The sequence below is a fragment of the Anguilla rostrata genome, chromosome 6 (genome assembly GCF_018555375.3).
Source record: "Anguilla rostrata isolate EN2019 chromosome 6, ASM1855537v3, whole genome shotgun sequence".
In the NCBI taxonomy this organism is placed as follows: domain Eukaryota; kingdom Metazoa; phylum Chordata; class Actinopteri; order Anguilliformes; family Anguillidae; genus Anguilla; species Anguilla rostrata.
Genome location: NC_057938.1, coordinates 39744205 through 39762100, shown reverse-complemented (window position 1 = coordinate 39762100; position 17896 = coordinate 39744205). Strand labels below are relative to the sequence as shown.

Sequence of the window (17896 nt, the reverse complement as noted above, 5' to 3'; positions counted from 1 at the left end):
CATAAGATAATTGAGTTCTCAGTTGACCTGCTTAGTAAAATAGAGGTTTAAAATGGAAAGAATTCAGCATTGTTATGAAAGTTTACAAAATAATGTTATTTTATTGTTTTTTAGAATGGAACTGGCTATTTTTTTTTGTTGTTGCTAGATTGACATTTAGGGCTATCATGGCATCATGCACCTGGTGCAATGTATACATTGACAGTTATTTAAGCTTTAAAGCTACAGGCATATAGGCATATAGTTGCATTTGAATTTATTAAATTCATACTTTAAATTCAAACCTTTCCTCATCTCCTAACATACTAAATGGAGAAGTTATGGGATAATAAGAGAAATTCTGAGTGCAAGAATTTACATCATCCTAGTATTAGCAGTTCTTAACATTTCTCTATGATATCAAGGGTCAACAATGCTCACAGATGACCTTGTTCCTTACACCCCTGCATGAGCCCTCAAGTCATTTATGTTGGTTTGTTGGACTCTCTATACAACAGTGAAGCAGCCTTCTTAAATTACTACCCCAGGCTGTGGAACATCCTGCCAAGTGTTTTCAGAGGGGCAAACTCAGGTGGACACTTTTAAGTGTCAGTTTAGAACTTAAACTTGTCTTTTAAATTTAGCTTTTAACCGATTATTTATTTTGAAATTAATATTTTGATATGTACATTTATTTATCTTATATTGTTTTACATTTCATGTTCTTATTTTGTTGCGATTTTGCATTAGAATTGTATGGATTTTCTTATGTTCTGATTATTCTTAATCCATATTTATTTTAATTTATTTTATTTTATTTATTTTTATCTTTATATTTATTTTTTAAACTGTATTTTATGTAATGCACAAAGTTATTATTATTATTATTATTATTATTATTTTCTGCGAGACATTTTATTCTACAGGTGATACAAAATCCTAACGAATACCAGGCTGTTCACCAGTGGCTGTGTACGCCTCGATGATACCCTCCTCTGTGTGATGTCAGTTTGATGGTCTGTGCCATCGGTATTCCGTTCTGCATACACTTTACACCAAACAGCTGAATCAGAATCAGTTTGCCCACACGCGATTGTATCGAAACCAATTTTTGTGCGCATAAAAGCTGATCCAGAACCTAAGAGTGAAAACAGTTAACCTTGATGGATGGTGCCGTTTATCCAATCCCTACAGAGAGTCAGTGACACGCTGTGGTGTGTGCAAATCCTATTGGACAATGGTATGTACAAAGGTCAACGATTGGCTTATAGTTAGCATTGCAAGCTGCAATTGGTGTATTGTATAAGGTCAGGAAGTACTACTCGGGGTTAAACAGCCCACCCCGATGAAATTCTGAATTTAGCTAGCCAACGGTAGATGGTAATAATACGAATGTGACTTTATATATGACAGCAAACGTTTGCTAAATGTATGGAAAATTGCTGCGCTTATTGATTAGTACGACAGTCTTTTGTTAAGACTTAAAATGTCGGATTTTTGTTGATCTCGTATTAGGAGCAACACAATGTCAGACTAGCCAGACAGTTAGCTAGCTTACTGGCTTTTACAAGCAAGTCAAATATAAATAACTTCGTTTCTTAGCTGACCTAAGTTATTTATTCGGTGTTTTTCCAACGTATGCATAAGAAACGGTGTTATACTTTAGTCAACGGGAAGTTCTGATGATAAGGTTGTTGATAGTTCGATAGCTAGCCAGCTAGCTAGCTTTATACTGTCCATCTAGCTAGCTGAAATTATATTTCTGAAGATAGACAAGCATGTCAGTTTTTGACAGGATGGTGACAACGTGGCTGCTGTTTACACTGTTGCTGGTTATCTCGCGAGGCGTAACTGCTGGTAAGTTCATGGACATAACCTAGCTAGCTAACCTTAACTAACTTGGGCTACATTAAGTTAAACTTAGTTTAGGTGTTGCATGGTGCATACTGGAAACACCTATACTGGCTACTGTACTATACACTGTGTTAAGACGTCATTTTCAAAGCAGCTAAAACATAGTTGTTCTTGTGATACGAATGATATAGACTAGGGCAATATCTTTTCAAAAGAGTAAATGTTTGACTGTGTTTTTTTGTAATTGCAGACGTCGAGGAAATGAATGGTGAAGCAGATTCCAAGGTAATTAACATATAGATCACGTCCGACTATTCGTTCTTTCCCCACTTGAATGTTTAGTTTAAATAGCGCTTGCAATAACATAAGAACAGACAATGGATGAGATTCATTTGTATAAATCGACATCATCTTAGGAAAATGTCTAAATTTGTGGTGTTTTGCCACTTAGTTCTTCAATGAGGTTGTACTTCTCACTGAGAGTACCAAAATGTAGAGGTGCTTTCAGTGTTTCTCCTTTGGCTTTGCTTTGCAGTCCTTTGAAAATCAGAAGGCAGAAGATAAGGTGCCAGAGGACACAAAGGATGTTGTGGGACAGGCGATACTCTCCCGGGATGATGCCCCTAAGGAAGAGGAGCTGAGTGAGGGGCAAACTGTTCGGGAGACGGAGGGTGAGACGGGCGCGACCCAGGAGGAGGACCTGCCCTCACAGCCCGCCCCGAAACTAGAAAAGCCGAAAGAGGGTAAATGCCACCAACACATTGATATAAAAATGATATACTGCCGCCCCCCCATCCCCCCCCCCAAGAAACACACAGACACACACAGGAAGGGAAGCACCCTGTGCGATTAAATGGACTTGATATTTACTGCGAAGGTGCCAGATCTCTGAAGTAACACAGATTCCAGAATTCCAAGAGACCAAGATGATGCTGGCTGTCATTGAGTCCACAATTGCATGATGAAATTCGATATGTAATGTGGACACCGAGGGAATCACATTAGCCAAGAGAGCCATGGAGTCTGTGAGAATGTCTGCGATGAGAGAGGTGCAGTTTAGTGCTTTATTGAAAGCCAACTAATTTATTAGCCAAACACAAAGTGGATAGCTATGCTATTGAGGTTTTGTCAGTTATCCAATATATAGCCTGCCAGGATGGCGTTAAACATTAGTGGCTGTTGCAATACAGCAAGTCCTTGTTCTGATTCAGGCAAAGCGTAAAGCATTTTAAACATGCTTCAGTGAATAATTATTATCTCCGCCAGGCAGAGCCTGGAGGGGATCATGCGTTTGGTCGTGTGTGTGTGTGTGTGTGTGTGTATGTGTGTGTGTGTTTGTGTCTCTGTCCGCAGCTAATTTCGCATACTCCTGGGCTGATCAGCCTAATATTTGTTGTGCATGCTGGCAGCAGGCCAAGGACCTGTATTCTCAAATATTTTGCAAATCGGTCAACGACAAGTATTTTATTTGAACTCATTTCCATCATTGTTGTCCATTGAAACAGTTTGAGTGCTAACTCCTAACCGCAAGTGATCAGCAACTGCTTCTGTTTGGAATGCCTGGCGGAGATTTGCACTCTACTGAGTGCACTCTTCTAGTTTATTTTGCACGCATTCTGAAACGCAACAGACCGCTGAAGGGATTGAAATGCGTTACTTGTGTTCATTTGTATCATAACTGTAGTAATGTCTCCTTCCCTTCGAGTGCTTTTGACCCCTGCTTGCCGTACATGTGTTGCGTTTTAATGCGTCCCTGCTGACTGTGTTTCTGGTTACTGCAGTTCCTGTGGCGATTGGGGGCACTGCCGCTGGGGAGCCCTGCATCTTCCCCTTCCTCTTCCTGGGGAAGGAGTACTCGGACTGCACCACGGAGGGGCGGGGGGACGGCAGGCTATGGTGCGCCACTACGTTCGACTACGACCGCGACAAGAAATGGGGCTTCTGCGAAAGTATGTACACCGGAATCCATCTTGCGATGGTTTGAGATGGCAGCTCCGTCTTTTCCCAGTTTATTTTGTTTTGCAGAAGCCAGAAGGTCAACCCCCAAATTTTGTGGTGGTTTACAGGAATGTACAGTGCTATATGTTGTGAAGAGTTTTGCCCAAGGACAGGTTTCTGGTTCCGTGTCAGCAATACTGTCTTTCGTCATGCAACTATATTCACTAGAGGCGTTCGTTTGAAAAATTTCATTGCTCACTCTCACTGCTACTGGCCTTCATTTTATCAATTTTCAATTTCCTGTTTAGTTATTATATTGAATTGTATATAAGGAAGGGCTAAAGCACTTTGAAAACCTCTCGGTCTCCCCCCCCCCCCCCCAGCGGAGGAGCAGGCAGAACAGAGACACCGGGCGGAGGAGGCGGAAGACCTCTACCAGAAGGCCGTCAGGATAATCAGCAACACTGGCAAGAAGAGCCAGAAGAAGGAGTGAGTGAACACTCCTCCCTTGGTCTCTTCCTTTTGTTTGTCTCTTCCTCGCTCTCCTTACCCCCTTCTTCAGTCAGAACTAGCAGTTCTGACCAGGTCATCTTAAAGCAGTCTCACTGGATGACTTGATGACAAACTGAAGCAATCACTGGATGACATGATAACAATCTGGAGATTTGGAGGGGGGGGGGTGGGGTCCTAAAGCCCCTGTATGGTCCTACCTCTATTAATATGCAAATATAAGCACTGTGTATGAAGTTAGTGAAATATATGTGCAAAGTTAGGTACGTTCCCTCAATGTGTACCCTTCCGTTCCAGGGGCTACAAGCTGCTCTCAAAGGTGGCTGACATGGGCCATACCAAAGCCATGGAGAAGGTGGCGTACGCCATGCTGTTCGGAGACTACATGCCCCAGAACCTCCCACAGGCCAAGGAGCTTTTTGAGAAGCTGGTGTTGGAGGGGTCCCCCAAAGCTCAAACGGTACAGCATACTTCCCTAATGCTCAAAACAGTATGGCACAAAGCTCATACAGTATTACAGACTCTTAAAGTCCAAATGATGTAGCATACTCTCAAAAGCTCATACAGTACTGCATAATACCCCCTTAAAACCCAAACAATGTAGCATGCTCCCCAAAGCTTGCATGGGTGCTTAATATAAAATGTTTACCCTGATAAATTTGAGGACGTCTGGTTATGTGGGCCTTCTGTTTTCTGACACAATTTCCACACTCCCATCAGGCATTGGGCTTCCTTTACGCAGCTGGACTAGGGGTGAATTCCAGTCAAGCAAAGGTAAGCGGCCCCTGAAGTGAATGAACAGTTAAAGTACCGGACATCGGAGCAGATCCTCACACGTTCCGGCTCCTCCCCTTTATTCTTGCAGGCCTTGGTCTACTACACCTTTGGAGCGCTAGGAGGAAACCTTGTGGCACACATGATACTGGTGAGTCTCAATGTACACTGTTACTCCGTAGCTGCATGATGTAGCAAAGTACATCTCAATATCTGTGGTATATGCTCTATATATATTCCTTTATATCTGTGGTAACCAACCCTGTTCCTGGAGATTACATGACAGTACATTCATTTGGCAGACACTTTTTATCCAAAACGACATACAATAAGTGCACCCTGAAGGTCACTGGAACAACTACAAAACACAGATCCGACAAGATACAATTCTCATTAAGCACCAGTTACCCATAATCATAAACACCAGGTCTAGTTCACACAGTAAACATAGGCTAAGTCAGTAAAATTATGGCAAGTCAAACTAGAAGTGAGGCATGATTACAAGTGATATGATTAGGAGCTACAACATCAAGATGATAGTGCGAGTGCAACATAAAATTGCAAGACAAAGATACAAGGAAGTGCTACTAGACAAGAGATAAGAGTGATCCGGGTTTAGGCGTGACCCTGCAGAGGAGCTGTGTACAAGTCCGGTGCAGTCTGCCCGCTGGGGAGCTCGGGTGGAGAAGCTCCACGCTCAAGACATTATCCCCGGTGGCAGGGAGTGCAAGTCGCCCCGCTGCAGCAGAGCGGAGTGGTAGAGCTGGCGTGTAGGATTGAATCATGTCCTGTAGGTAGGCGGGGGCTGTCCTGTTGGCTGCAGTGAGTCAGGGCTTTGAACCTGATCCTGGCAGCGACAGAGTAGCGAGTGGAGTGACCTATGAGAACTCATGAAGGTTGAAGACAAGTCGGGCAGCAGTGTTCTGAGATCTACCATTCCATTGGTTTTTCCTCCAGCCCTAACAAAGCACACCTCATTCAACAGCTAGAGACCTTATCGAGCTGCTAATTAGTAGTCAGGTGTGCCAAATTGGGATAATGAAAACTTACGGAATGCTAGATCTCCAGGAATAGGGTTGGTTACCACCACTATATCTGATCACCTGGCCTTGTTTAATTTTTCTAAAATGAAAAGAATGACCAAAAAAAGCCTTGCAGGTCTGCTCTACTATGGTTTAGGAATCCACCAGTACCCTCTTCAACCGGTGTATGGGCTGAAATTTCTCAATTGACACTATTCTGGGATGACATAGCGGAGCACCTAACCCCTAATTGCTCCCAACGAGCTGATTGGTGCCTTGCATGGCAGCCTTTCGCCGTTGGTGTGTGAGTGTGTGTGTGAATGGGTGAATGAGAGGCATCAATTGTAAAAGCACTTTGGATGTATAAATATATATAGATAAAAGCGCTATGTAAATGCAGTCCATGTACCATATTCTTGCATGGGCGTCCTAGACAAATCATTGAACGCAAAGGGGAAGTTTGCACTGGGGGCATTGTCAGGGTGGAGACGGCTGAGCTGAGCTGGTTTTTTGTCTTTAGTGTCATCCTGAAGTCACTTCCTCTTTCGGTTTCTTTTTTTTTTTTTTTTGCAGGGGTACAGATACTGGGGAGGCGTCGGTGTGCCTCAGAGCTGTGAATCTGCTCTGACTCACTATCGACTGGTGGCCAACCACGGTAAGAGCCTGTAATCTTGTAATAAAGTCTGTCCGATACTAATATTCTCATTTTATAAAAATTTGGTAGCCTGTGTTGAGAAATTGGTATTGAAAACTGAATACAGTATTTTAGACATTTTTAAATTCTTAATGAAAACTGTAGGAGATGAAATACCATTTGTGCATGCGAGTGCGTGCATGCTTGTCACATTACATTACAGGCATTTAGCAGACACTCTTATTTATACAGGGCGACTTACGTATATTTGCATGTATATAATGTGCGTAAGCGTTTTTGTATGTATATAATGTGTGTGCGTGTGTGTTTGCGCGTGTGCATTTGTGTAAAATGTGTATGCGTTTTGTGTGTGCGTGTGCAGTGGCCAGCGATGTGTCCCTAATGGGGGGCAGTGCGGTGCAGAGGATCAGGCTGCTGGACGAGGTGGAGAATCCCGGCTCGACCAGTGGGATGCTGGAGGAGGACCTGATCCAGTACTACCAGTTCCTGGCGGAGAAGGGCGACGTGCAGGCACAGGTTAAAGCAGCCCTGTGTGTGTGTGTGTGTGTGTGTGTGTGTGTGTGCGCGCGCGCGCATGTGCATGCATGCATTGAACACAGTCCCTATTACTGTTATTATATTACTATGATATACTGTGTTACACCACTATTGTACGCCCTGTTACTACCATCTCCATTGTCAGCGTGCCCAGGTTCGACAGTGCTCTATTATTTGTGACATCACCGCCCTCCTTCCAGGTGGGGCTGGGTCAGCTGCACCTGCACGGCGGACGGGGGGTGGAGCAGAATCACGAGGTAACGCCCCGACGGCCTGACATTTTTGGCCACGCCCAAAACGCGGTGACTCTGGCATCACCGCGGCACGGAGGCCGTCCCCCGCTCACCCGCGTCTCTGTTCTCCCTCCGCAGAGAGCCTACGACTACTTCAACCAGGCGGCCAACGCGGGGAACACGCTCGCCATGGCCTTCCTGGGGAAGGTACGGGTCTCGCGCGCGAGCGCACGCGTGACGATTGCATTAAAGAGGTGTGAAAGGAAAAAGGGGCGGGGTATGAAAGGTCAAAGGTAGCGCATGGTCTCCTCTACAGAAGCACTGTGAGGTAATATTTATAGATATTAAAGAGGTGTGAAAGGAAAAAGGTAACGCCTGTTCTCCTCTACAGAAGCACTGTGAGGTAAAGTTTATAGGCATTAAAGAGGTGTGAAAGGAAAAAGGGGCGGGGTATGAAAGGTCAAAGGTAACACCTGCTCTCCTCTACAGAAGCACTGTGAGGTAAAGTTTATAGGCATTAAAGAGGTGTGAAAGGAAAAAGGGGCGGGGTATGAAAGGTCAAAGGTAACGCGTGCTCTCCTCTGCAGATGTACTCTGAGGGTAGTGAGGCCCTACCCCAGAATAACGAGACGGCCCTGCAGTACTTCAAGAAAGCTGCGGATTTGGTGAGCGACCGCCAAGTTTCTGTCTAACCTTAGATAGAGCTTTCAAAATAAAATTTTACCTTCATTTTTTCGTGACGTTTTATAAAAGCTTATGTAAAAGTGTTCTGTTACTGTATATTTGCATTACTACAGTATTGTGTATACTGTACTGTTTTATGTGCTTATTATATGCTTATTATCTTTGTATTATTGGCAGTGCCACTGGGCAAAAATAAGGAACTGAACGTAAAATAAAAGTGTATTGGAGTAAAGGAAGGATTTTCAAGTGCCCGTCCTTGGGTGATTTCTGACATTGTCCTGTCAGATCACTGTCAGTAAGAGCATGGTAATGTGATGCAAATTAACATTGCGTGTGACGTACGACCGCGATATCCTTGAATGCTGCCTGCTCATGCTCTTTTCCACTTCCTGTTGGCTCTCAGGGCAATCCGGTGGGCCAGAGCGGTCTGGGCATGGCCTATCTGTACGGGAGGGGCGTGGCCGTGGTGAGTTTCCCATGTGTCCGAGCGAGAAGTCGGAGCACCTGCCTGATTCCATCATCAGCATGGACGAAACTTTAATACCTCAGTGTTTACATGTATTTTATTGCATTCGTTTTGCTGTGTCTAGTGGTACCGGGCCCGTTGAAATGCTTTAATGGCGTTGTAATCCTTGTCTTTGATTCTTAATGAGGGTGCCCATTAGGCTAATGAGCTCAGTTCTACTGGCTTTCCATTTCCCTTTATAGTGTTCTGACCTAGCATAGACTACAGGCAAAAAGGAGCCCTACAGCTCTACACTGTACTGAATTGCCTGAATTCCATGCTGATAAATGACATTCCAGGCATTTAGCAGACACTCTTGTCCTGAGCGACTTACGCAACTTTTTACAATGTATTTACAATGCGTACATTTATACAGCTGGATGTGTACTGAAAAAATGCAGGTTAAGTATGCTGATAAATGTGACTTGTCCCTGTGCACTTAAGGAGCTAATGAGAAGGAGGAGGGGTCGTAAACTGGTTAAATTGGACCATCGATTTGCCAGATTAGGGAGTTTATTGGCTGTCGTAAAGGAAACCCTGCAGGGTAGTCCCTGGGTAGGGACTGGGTAGTCCCGCTGTCACTCACAAGCACGGCGCTAGGCGATTGGTGCTCGCGTCTGACCCGACGCTCACTCCCTCGCTTTGGCAGAACTACGAGCTGGCGCTGAAGTACTTCCAGAAGGCGGCGGAGCAGGGCTCGGTGGACGGGCAGCTGCAGCTGGGCACCATGTACTACAGTGAGTGGGCGCCGTTTCCGTTTGGCTCCGCCCCCCCCCCCCCTTCTCTTGCAGAGAAGCAGGCTGCCACGCACGTGCACAGCAGACACAGCCACCCAATGACAAACCACCGCACGTACGCAACACGGCACGAGAGTTCGTGCTGTATCGTGAATGCAGTCATATCTGCGGGGGTGTTGTATGCCTGTGTATTTGTGTCTGTTCATGATGCAGCAGGGCCTTCAGTGCCATATGGCTTTTATAAAATGGTTACAACATATAGAATCAATTATATAAAAAACAATATATATATATTTTTAAATGTTATTTGTAAGTAGCAGTTTGTGCACGGAGTAATAAGGTTTACAAGCGCTTTTGATTGACTGTCACTGTATTGGATTTACAATTACTGTAGAACACTGTCTAGTCAAATTAGCATCCATGATTAAAACAACCCGTTTTCTGACAGGTTTTCAAGCACTTATGTTTGTAGGAATTGTCTGTACACCCTGTACACAACAACGAAACATTTAGTTCTTTACATTTGTCGTTTGAATCGCCTAATGCCTGTCAATCATTAGACTGAGTGACATGTTAAACAGCACTCGCAAGCGATTAGTTTTAGCGACGCACCGGGCACCCGCGGGGTCGTTGGTTCGAGTCCCACCGAGCCACAGTCGGTCGACTCTTGTGTCCGCAGACGGCATCGGGGTGAAGCGGGACTACAAGCAGGCGCTGAAGTACTTCAACCTGGCGTCGCAGGCGGGGCACATCCTGGCCTTCTACAACCTGGCGCAGATGCACGCCACGGGCACGGGCGTGATGCGCTCCTGCCACACCGCCGTGGAGGTGAGCCTGCAGGGGGCGCCGTCTCCCACGAGGGATTTCAGTCCATTGGCTTGCAGCAAGGATGTGGCAACATTTCGTGATCTTAAATTGAGATTTATTGTTGTTGTTGTTAGTAGTAGTGGTAGTATTTATTTTTATTTTATTTAAAAACACTATGAACATTTCCACATCAGAATTTTTTCCTGATTGGCTGCATCATATGCTTATATTTATTATGCTTATATTTAGCAAGCTCTTGGAATGGCAAGGAAATGAGACTGAATGACACATCTTGAGGTGTCTTGTTTTACGCAAGGCCTTGCGCTTGGCATCAGGCTCGCTCAAACTGGGACCCTCGTACCACCTGCCTAAACGGGACGGTCCATTGTGGTCGAGGCTTTCGACCGTGCTGAAAAAGCCGTCGTCCTGACCTGTTCTGTCTTTTTTTTTTTTGTTTTTTTTTTTTTTTGTTTTCCGACAGCTGTTCAAGAACGTGTGCGAGCGCGGCCGCTGGTCCGAGAGGCTCATGACCGCGTACGGCAGCTTTAAGGAGGGCGACTCGAACTCCGCCGTGGTCCAGTACCTGCTGCTGGCCGAGCAGGGCTACGAGGTCGCCCAGAGCAACGTGGCCTTCATCCTGGACCAGAGTAAGCCTGCGTGCGCCAAAGCACAACAGCCACCACCAGGGGGCAGTGGCAGTGCGGTGCTCGCACAACAGAACAGTCATCACCAGGTGGCAGCGGCAGTGTAGCACATCAGAACAACCACTACCCAGGAGCAATGGCAGTGTAGCACTAGCACAACAGAACAGCCACCACCAGGGGGCAGTCTGAGTGCAGCACATCAGAAAAACCCCACAACAGAACAGCCACCACCAGGGAACAATGGTTCTTAAGCAGTTCAATGACAATGGCAGTGTAGCACTAGCACGACAGAACAGTCACCACCAGGGGGCAGTGGCAGTGTAGCACATCAGAACAACCGCTACCAGGGAAAAATGGCAGCGTAACACTAGTACAACAGAACAGTCACCACCGGGGGGCAGCATAAGCTTGTTCTTGAGTATTCCAGCATGTTCTCTGGGTGCAAAGTTTTACTGGTGTTAATAACTAAAAAAAACCGGTGTTAGTTTTTTTTTTTTCTGTTGAGGACATGGTGAAACGCTGCGGATTTTTCGCTGTGTGCTGAGCAGTAGCACTGCGCTGCCGGATATGAACGCTCTTCCCCGCGCCCTTGTGTTTCTCAAGCAGAAGAGGCGAACATCTTCAGCGAGAACGAGACGTACCCTCGAGCCCTGCTTCACTGGACGCGCGCGGCCGCCCAAGGTCGGGCTCCCTCCGCCGCCGCCGACGTTTCCTCCTCTCTGTACACGTCCCTCACTCTGTCCCCGTCCGTCCTTGCTCCCGTTCCCCTGTGGCACAGCTTGTCCCTCACAGGATAAAGTGGGCGGGGGGGGGGGGCCGGGGGGGAAGATGTACATGTAATGTCAACTCTTTAAGGTGTAAGGTCACTAATGTGCTATTAGAATGCTTTTCACTGGACATTCTTAATGCTGATGTAACAGTCACTACTGGCAATCGAAAGCATTGAAGTTCTAGAACACTGGCATAGAATTTTGAAGAAGTGTTCTAATAAACCTGCTCTTAAATGGTTAAATGTGACTAATCTACCTTGGAAACGTACAGTTGCTTCTGCTTATGCTCAAAACAGCCGCCCACACAGATTTTCCTAAATAACCTTTATAGGAACACTGTTGAGTTCTGTCTGTTAGCCATTTTCTACATGAATAATCTGTGTGTCTGAATGTTTGTGTCTTGCAGTTTCCAACTGTTTGCTTGTGCTTCAAAAAAATTTAAATGCTGAGTTCTAGTGTTTCCATAAAGTCAGCAGATGTCTGTATTTTTACTTATAATGGTCTTTTCCAATGGACAAGTCGAATCCTCAGTCATGTTGGGGAATTGATATTCTAGAGTCTTGTCCATTCATGGTAATGGAGTCATTCATACCTACTGATTTACAGGCAAATCCACTTTAAGTTTTGTACACTGGATAAAACCTCTTCCAAATTTCCTTTGGTTATATATCTAAATAGAGCTCCAAGGCATTTAGGAATATAATTTTGACCCTGCTTTGAGAATAGTTATAAATTATAGTAGATAATATTTGTCGTAAAACTGGGTCTTCCCAATTGTGACTGCATTTTACATTACATTTCATTTACAGGCATTTAGCAGACGCTCTCATCCAGAGTTACTTGCACAACATTACATCCAGTTATCCAGCTGGATATATACTGAAGCAGTGCAGGTTAATTACCTTGCTCAGGGGTACAACGGCAGTGTCTTACCTTGAGAATCGAACCTGCGACCTTTAGGTTACAAGACCAGCTCCTTACCCGTTGTACTACACAAATCCACTGGATTTTTACTGATGATGGCTCTACCCCCCCCGGGCAGGGTACATGGTGGCCAGGATCAAGCTGGGGGACTACCACTTCTACGGCTACGGCACGGACGTGGACTACGAGACGGCGGTGATCCACTACAGGCTGGCCACCGAGCAGCAGCACAGCGCGCAGGCCATGTTCAACCTGGGCTACATGCACGAGAAGGGCCTGGGCATCAAGCAGGTGAGCGCGCCCCCCCCACGCGAATGTGAACCGAACACTCCGATGCTGATGCTGACGTAGCAGCCGCTATTAGTAACTGAAAGCAATGGCGTTCCAGAACACCGACTTATCATTTTGAAAAAGCTTTCCAAAAAAACCTGCTCATCGCAGGATTAAGGTGCAAGATCACATATGATTAGCCTGTTCTGATTAGAATGCTAACTGAACATTCCAATGCTGATGTAACAATCACGATTGGTAATTGAAAGCAGTGGAGTTCTGGATTACTTAAATGACTTAAAATTTTGGAAAACCATTCCAACAAACGTACTCTTCAAAGGGTTACATGTTTTTTTTTCATTCCCCCCTCCAAGGACATCCACCTGGCGAAGCGCTTCTACGACATGGCGGCCGAGGCCAGCCCCGACGCCCAGGTGCCCGTGTTCCTGGCGCTGTGCAAGCTGGGCCTGATGTACTCTCTGCAGTACCTGCGCGACCTCAGCGTAAGAGCTGGCGAACGACCGCCGAGAACGTCTGACGGGGGGGGGGGGAGACGGCGTAGCGCAGTCCGTAGGGCTGCCGACTCTCAACCCATTCTTATAACGGATCCCCCCGTATGGTCGAGGGTTTGATGCCCTGCCATGGCGCTTTCTAGAGCTGTGACCCCATCTCTATGTAGCCCTCTGCTTTCCTCATGTGAATTAAAGAGGGAAAAACTGCCCAAGGAGGGTGCCCTGTCCACTCTCATTGTAAGGTGTAGGGTAATGATGGATGGCAGGAAATGATGGTGGACGCTGGTAGATATCTGCAGATAATGGAAGGTACGTAATGGTACGTAGCGGTTGACAGCAGTGGGTAGTGGGATGTGGCTGTAAACAATAGAAGGTAAAGGTAGCTAGGTAATGGTGGACAGTAACACTTAACGATAGACAGGAGTGGACAGTGCTAGATAGCTGTAGATAATGGTAAATAACTGTAGGTAATGGTAGCCAGATGTAGATAATTGTAAATAGCTGTTGGTAATGATAATGGTAGCGTGATGTACATAATGGTAAATAGCTGTAGCTAAGGGTTGATAGATGTAGTTAATAATAAATAGCTGTTGGGAATGGTACCTAGACACAGATAATGATAAATAGCTGTAGCTAATGCTAGATAGATGTAGATAATTGTAAATGACTGTAGATAATGGTAGACAGCGGTAGATAACAGTTGGTGTAAGATGGCAGTGGACAGCAGTGTTTTAACACTCTGACCCATCCCTGTCTCCATACAGCTATCAGACCTCCTGACGCAGGTGGACCTGGACCAGCTCCTGGGGCCGGAGTGGGACCTGTACCTCATGACGGTCATCGCCCTGCTGCTGGGCACGGTCATCGCGTACCGCCAGCGGCAGCACCAGGCCGTGTTCCGGCCGGCGCCCCCCCCGAGGCCCCCCGCCGAGCAGGCGGAGCCCCAGCCCGAGGGCCAGTGATCAGGGGGGGCGGGTCCCAACGCTGTAACGCTGCTCCCGAGCCCTGCTTTTAATGAAAGTTCCCCCGACACAGACGCGCACACACACACACACACACACACACATGCGCGCACACACACACACACACACACACCCATACCCTCCCCACCCTGTGCAGAAAACAGCCAGGCCTCCCAAACCTGTTTTTTGATAGGGTCCTGTTTGGCCCGAGAAACAGGATTCCCCACCGGGCCCGGTGGAACCCAGTCACTACCGAGCCAGTCCCGTTGATGGACAGGTCTGGCTGGGGAACACAGGACTCAAACCCATCCGTCTCATTTTTTGTCGTATTCAACGAACCAAGTAAGTTAACATAGCAAATAACATCAGGGCGGCCCACCGCAGGACACGTTTTTGTAGCATCAGCGATGCTAAGCTGGACCTCTGTAAAGCAGGGGAAGCTGAGCTGGGGATTGGCCAACGTTATTCTGCGCACCTGTCACTGTAGCCCGAAGACGTGATTTGTTATCTCCAGAGTGGGCGGAAACTTTTCGTGAGGTTCACGAGAAGCAGAAACATGCGAGCTTGACCGCCATTGACCTTTCACCCCGGACTGATGCCGGTGACAAAAGAGGTTGTTTTCGGGCCCCAAACACCCGTGACCTTTTTAATACACCATGACGCAAGGAAGTCCTTTAAAGACGAACGGGGAGAATCCAGGTTGAAATATTTATGCCTTTGGCTAAAATGCTGTCCCTGTTCCAGAGGAAACTCAAGATGATGTCAGCAAAAAAAAAAAAAAAAAAAAAGACTACTTCCAAGATACCAGCTTCGTTTCTTGGAGATATTCTATAACGCTGTGCTTGAGGACTACTGTGTGGTCTGCTTGTTACCGTAGAGTAACGTAGAGTCCTCATCAAGGTCTTGTTACACTAACCAGTCCCTGAATCGACCCTGTTTCTTCTTCTACATGTTTTCCATTTATACAGCTGGACTGGGCTATTCTGATGGACTGTAGATCAGGGGTACAGCGACAGTGCCCCACCGAACCACCTCTGTACTTCCCCTTAGGAGACCCTTGCTTATGACACTGAGGAATAGTGGCGACGGCCGGTTGTAAATGTGTTTAAATGGCAATACGTTCATTCTAGGTGTATAAATGTGTATAGATGCAATTGTCTATAGGATGTAAAGAATGCAGTGATTTTCATTCAGTGTTTCTTAAAAATAAGAAAAAGTACGTTCTAATAATCTCCTTCACATATTCTTCCTTGGTTGCTTAGCACTTTTGTTCTTAATTGAAACAATGGTGAATACCCTGATTCCATTTCTACATTGTATAGGTTCATACAAAAAATTGAATAAAAATTGACTGAAGCAATTGTTCTGCATGCGAGAGGCCAACTCACGTTAATGAATTGGAGAAACCTGTCCAAACCCCAGGGCCAGGACGTTACAGATTCATTCTGATGAATCAAATAGGAAGAACGTCGATTTGATTCATTTTCGATTATAAAAATTGGAAAGAAATTGAATGTTTGATTCTTTTTCAGAACAGAATGCTGTTTACATAAACGCTAGTAAAAGTAAAAGACGTGCTTCTTTCTGGTTTCATTTGTGTTTGGGTTGTGTGTTAAAAGATTTGTCCAGACAATGCTTGGAAACTCGAGGAGAGTTGAGAGAGCATCTGACTGCCTTTTCACCATCAGTGTGCATGAAAGAGAGTGCAGGAGCCCAGCAGTAACAGTAACAGGTGGTTCATTTTTGTGGGAGGTGTAGGAGGATGCATTGATTCATTGCTCTCTGCAGTGAATGGTGGTTTTTGGCTGAAGGGATCCACAGCTTTATTCGGCACATAGAGAGTGGCTTAAAAAGCAGGATTCCATTATTCGATTATTTGACCTTCAGAGCCGTGGAATACTGAAGTGTATATTCCAATTTAATAGCATTACAAATCCTTATTGTGAAAAAAAAAAAATCATGTCTTAAGTATAACAAATGTGTATCAATGCAGACGATCTTACTCATCGTTACCCCCGCTGTTAGCTACACATGGTTCACCGTTCTAATTATAGCCGGGTAATATGGCAGTTGCTTGATTTGTTAGCGTGATGTCAGGCAGAGGATGGTTCTGGCTGCCGTTCTCAGACCATACAGTCAGTCACGTTGCTACGCTGCTGCTAGCCGGTCACAGCGGTGCTCGCTCTTGCCATGGCAATGCGTGTTGCTGGCTTCCCTTTTCTTCAGAAGCTCCGTTCGGCTTCAAGGACAGAATGTTTCCTGCTAACGTTATTTTGCTCCGCGTTTCTGTGGAGACTGCGGCAGCGGTTGTGTCTGTCTATGAAGAGGTGAGCGTTAATGAGGGAAAGCAGGGTTTAGGGCCTGATACCCTGGAGGCTAGCACTAGGGGGTGTTCAGGTGGTAGGGGTGGGGGTGTAGACTGAGACTGGCAAACCAAACCAAAGAGAGGGAAACTGGGAAAGCGGTATCGCCCAAAAGTCGCAGGTGATATAAGGAGGGGCTTGATGGGCTTTGAAGACCTGGGCATGTTGTAGTGAACTGGCTTCATTTGCCAAGCTGGTTTTTAGGTGACCGCCTTTGCATGTGAAGTAACCTTCTAAAGGAGCAACCAAGCTACAAAAAGCAGGTAATAATGGGTCAAAGTGAGTCACTGGTTTGAACCCATTGCAGTGTTTTTTCTGGAGGTCCTTCGTGTTCACACCTATCCCTGGTTCACAGGGACCACTGCAGTTATAACCACTTGTGGAGGTGGCATGTAGCAACAGTGCAAGGAAGGACTGTCAACCTTCACTGAGGAAGATCTCAGTAATACACTTCGTCATCTTCGACTATTAGACAGGTCCTCACGCAGATTAACTTCTGACTTAAAGTGCATTGAATATTTGAGTTCAGTTCACCAGCTCTGCAAAAAGTCATCTTGAATTTTAGAATTCCAAGCTGGCAAATAAAATGGTGAGCCTCATTCTGGGTTTCATGACTGTTAACTAAGAGGGTCACTAGTAGATACAACAGAACACCCCTTGGGAGCCCAGTGTATGAATACCTGTTCTCACCTTCACATTTATATGTATCCACTTCATTGTGTTTCCACATTTGGTTAATTGTTTGATCACAACAGATTTTGGTATTTAATTAATCTGAATTTAAATATATGCTGTAAAAGACCAGTCTGAAATTAACCAGTAGTTAATTCTTCAGTTCGGCCTCTAGTGTATCCATTCACTGTAATGCGCTTTGTAATCATTGCAAGAAAGGGCCGTATAAATGCATTATTATTCTTACATTTCATGCGTAACACTTGCATTTTCTTTACAGAAATGAAAGGTCCATAATGTGTTTTTAAACGTAGGAAGAAAAAAAAACATTTCAACCAATTTTTGTCCCTAATCATTGTCTTTCTGGCAATTTGGCTTGTTGCTACACTGAAAATCTGTGCTTTAGCTAAATGAGCCACACAAGCCAGATAACAGCCCCGCAATGTTAATATATTTAGAAGATGCATGGGCTTATAATAAAAATATAGTAAGCTATTAACCTATTGTCCTAAAACACGGTATCTGCAAGCCTGATAACCATTAT

At 45.5% G+C, this 17896-nt stretch overlaps 1 protein-coding gene across 2 annotated transcripts; it reads left to right on the top strand.

The window, feature by feature from the left end:
* The first annotated feature begins 1282 nt into the window (after window positions 1–1282).
* sel1l (SEL1L adaptor subunit of SYVN1 ubiquitin ligase) lies at window positions 1283–15888 on the top strand. Of its 2 annotated transcripts, none has more exons than XM_064339596.1 (21): window positions 1283–1836; window positions 2084–2118; window positions 2369–2576; window positions 3615–3782; window positions 4155–4260; window positions 4579–4741; window positions 5002–5055; window positions 5147–5206; window positions 6651–6732; window positions 7094–7248; window positions 7470–7526; window positions 7641–7709; window positions 8090–8167; window positions 8590–8652; window positions 9341–9428; window positions 10108–10256; window positions 10717–10882; window positions 11486–11560; window positions 12692–12864; window positions 13218–13346; window positions 14120–15888. In XM_064339596.1, the coding sequence occupies exons 1-21, from the start codon at window positions 1758–1760 to the stop codon at window positions 14315–14317; spliced, it is 2355 nt and encodes a 784-aa protein (XP_064195666.1). In that variant the 5' UTR covers window positions 1283–1757; the 3' UTR covers window positions 14318–15888. The 2 variants fall into 2 exon arrangements, with proteins under 2 accessions (XP_064195666.1, XP_064195664.1); XM_064339594.1 differs by having other exon boundaries at window positions 11483–11560.
* The last annotated feature ends 2008 nt before the right edge of the window (window positions 15889–17896 follow it).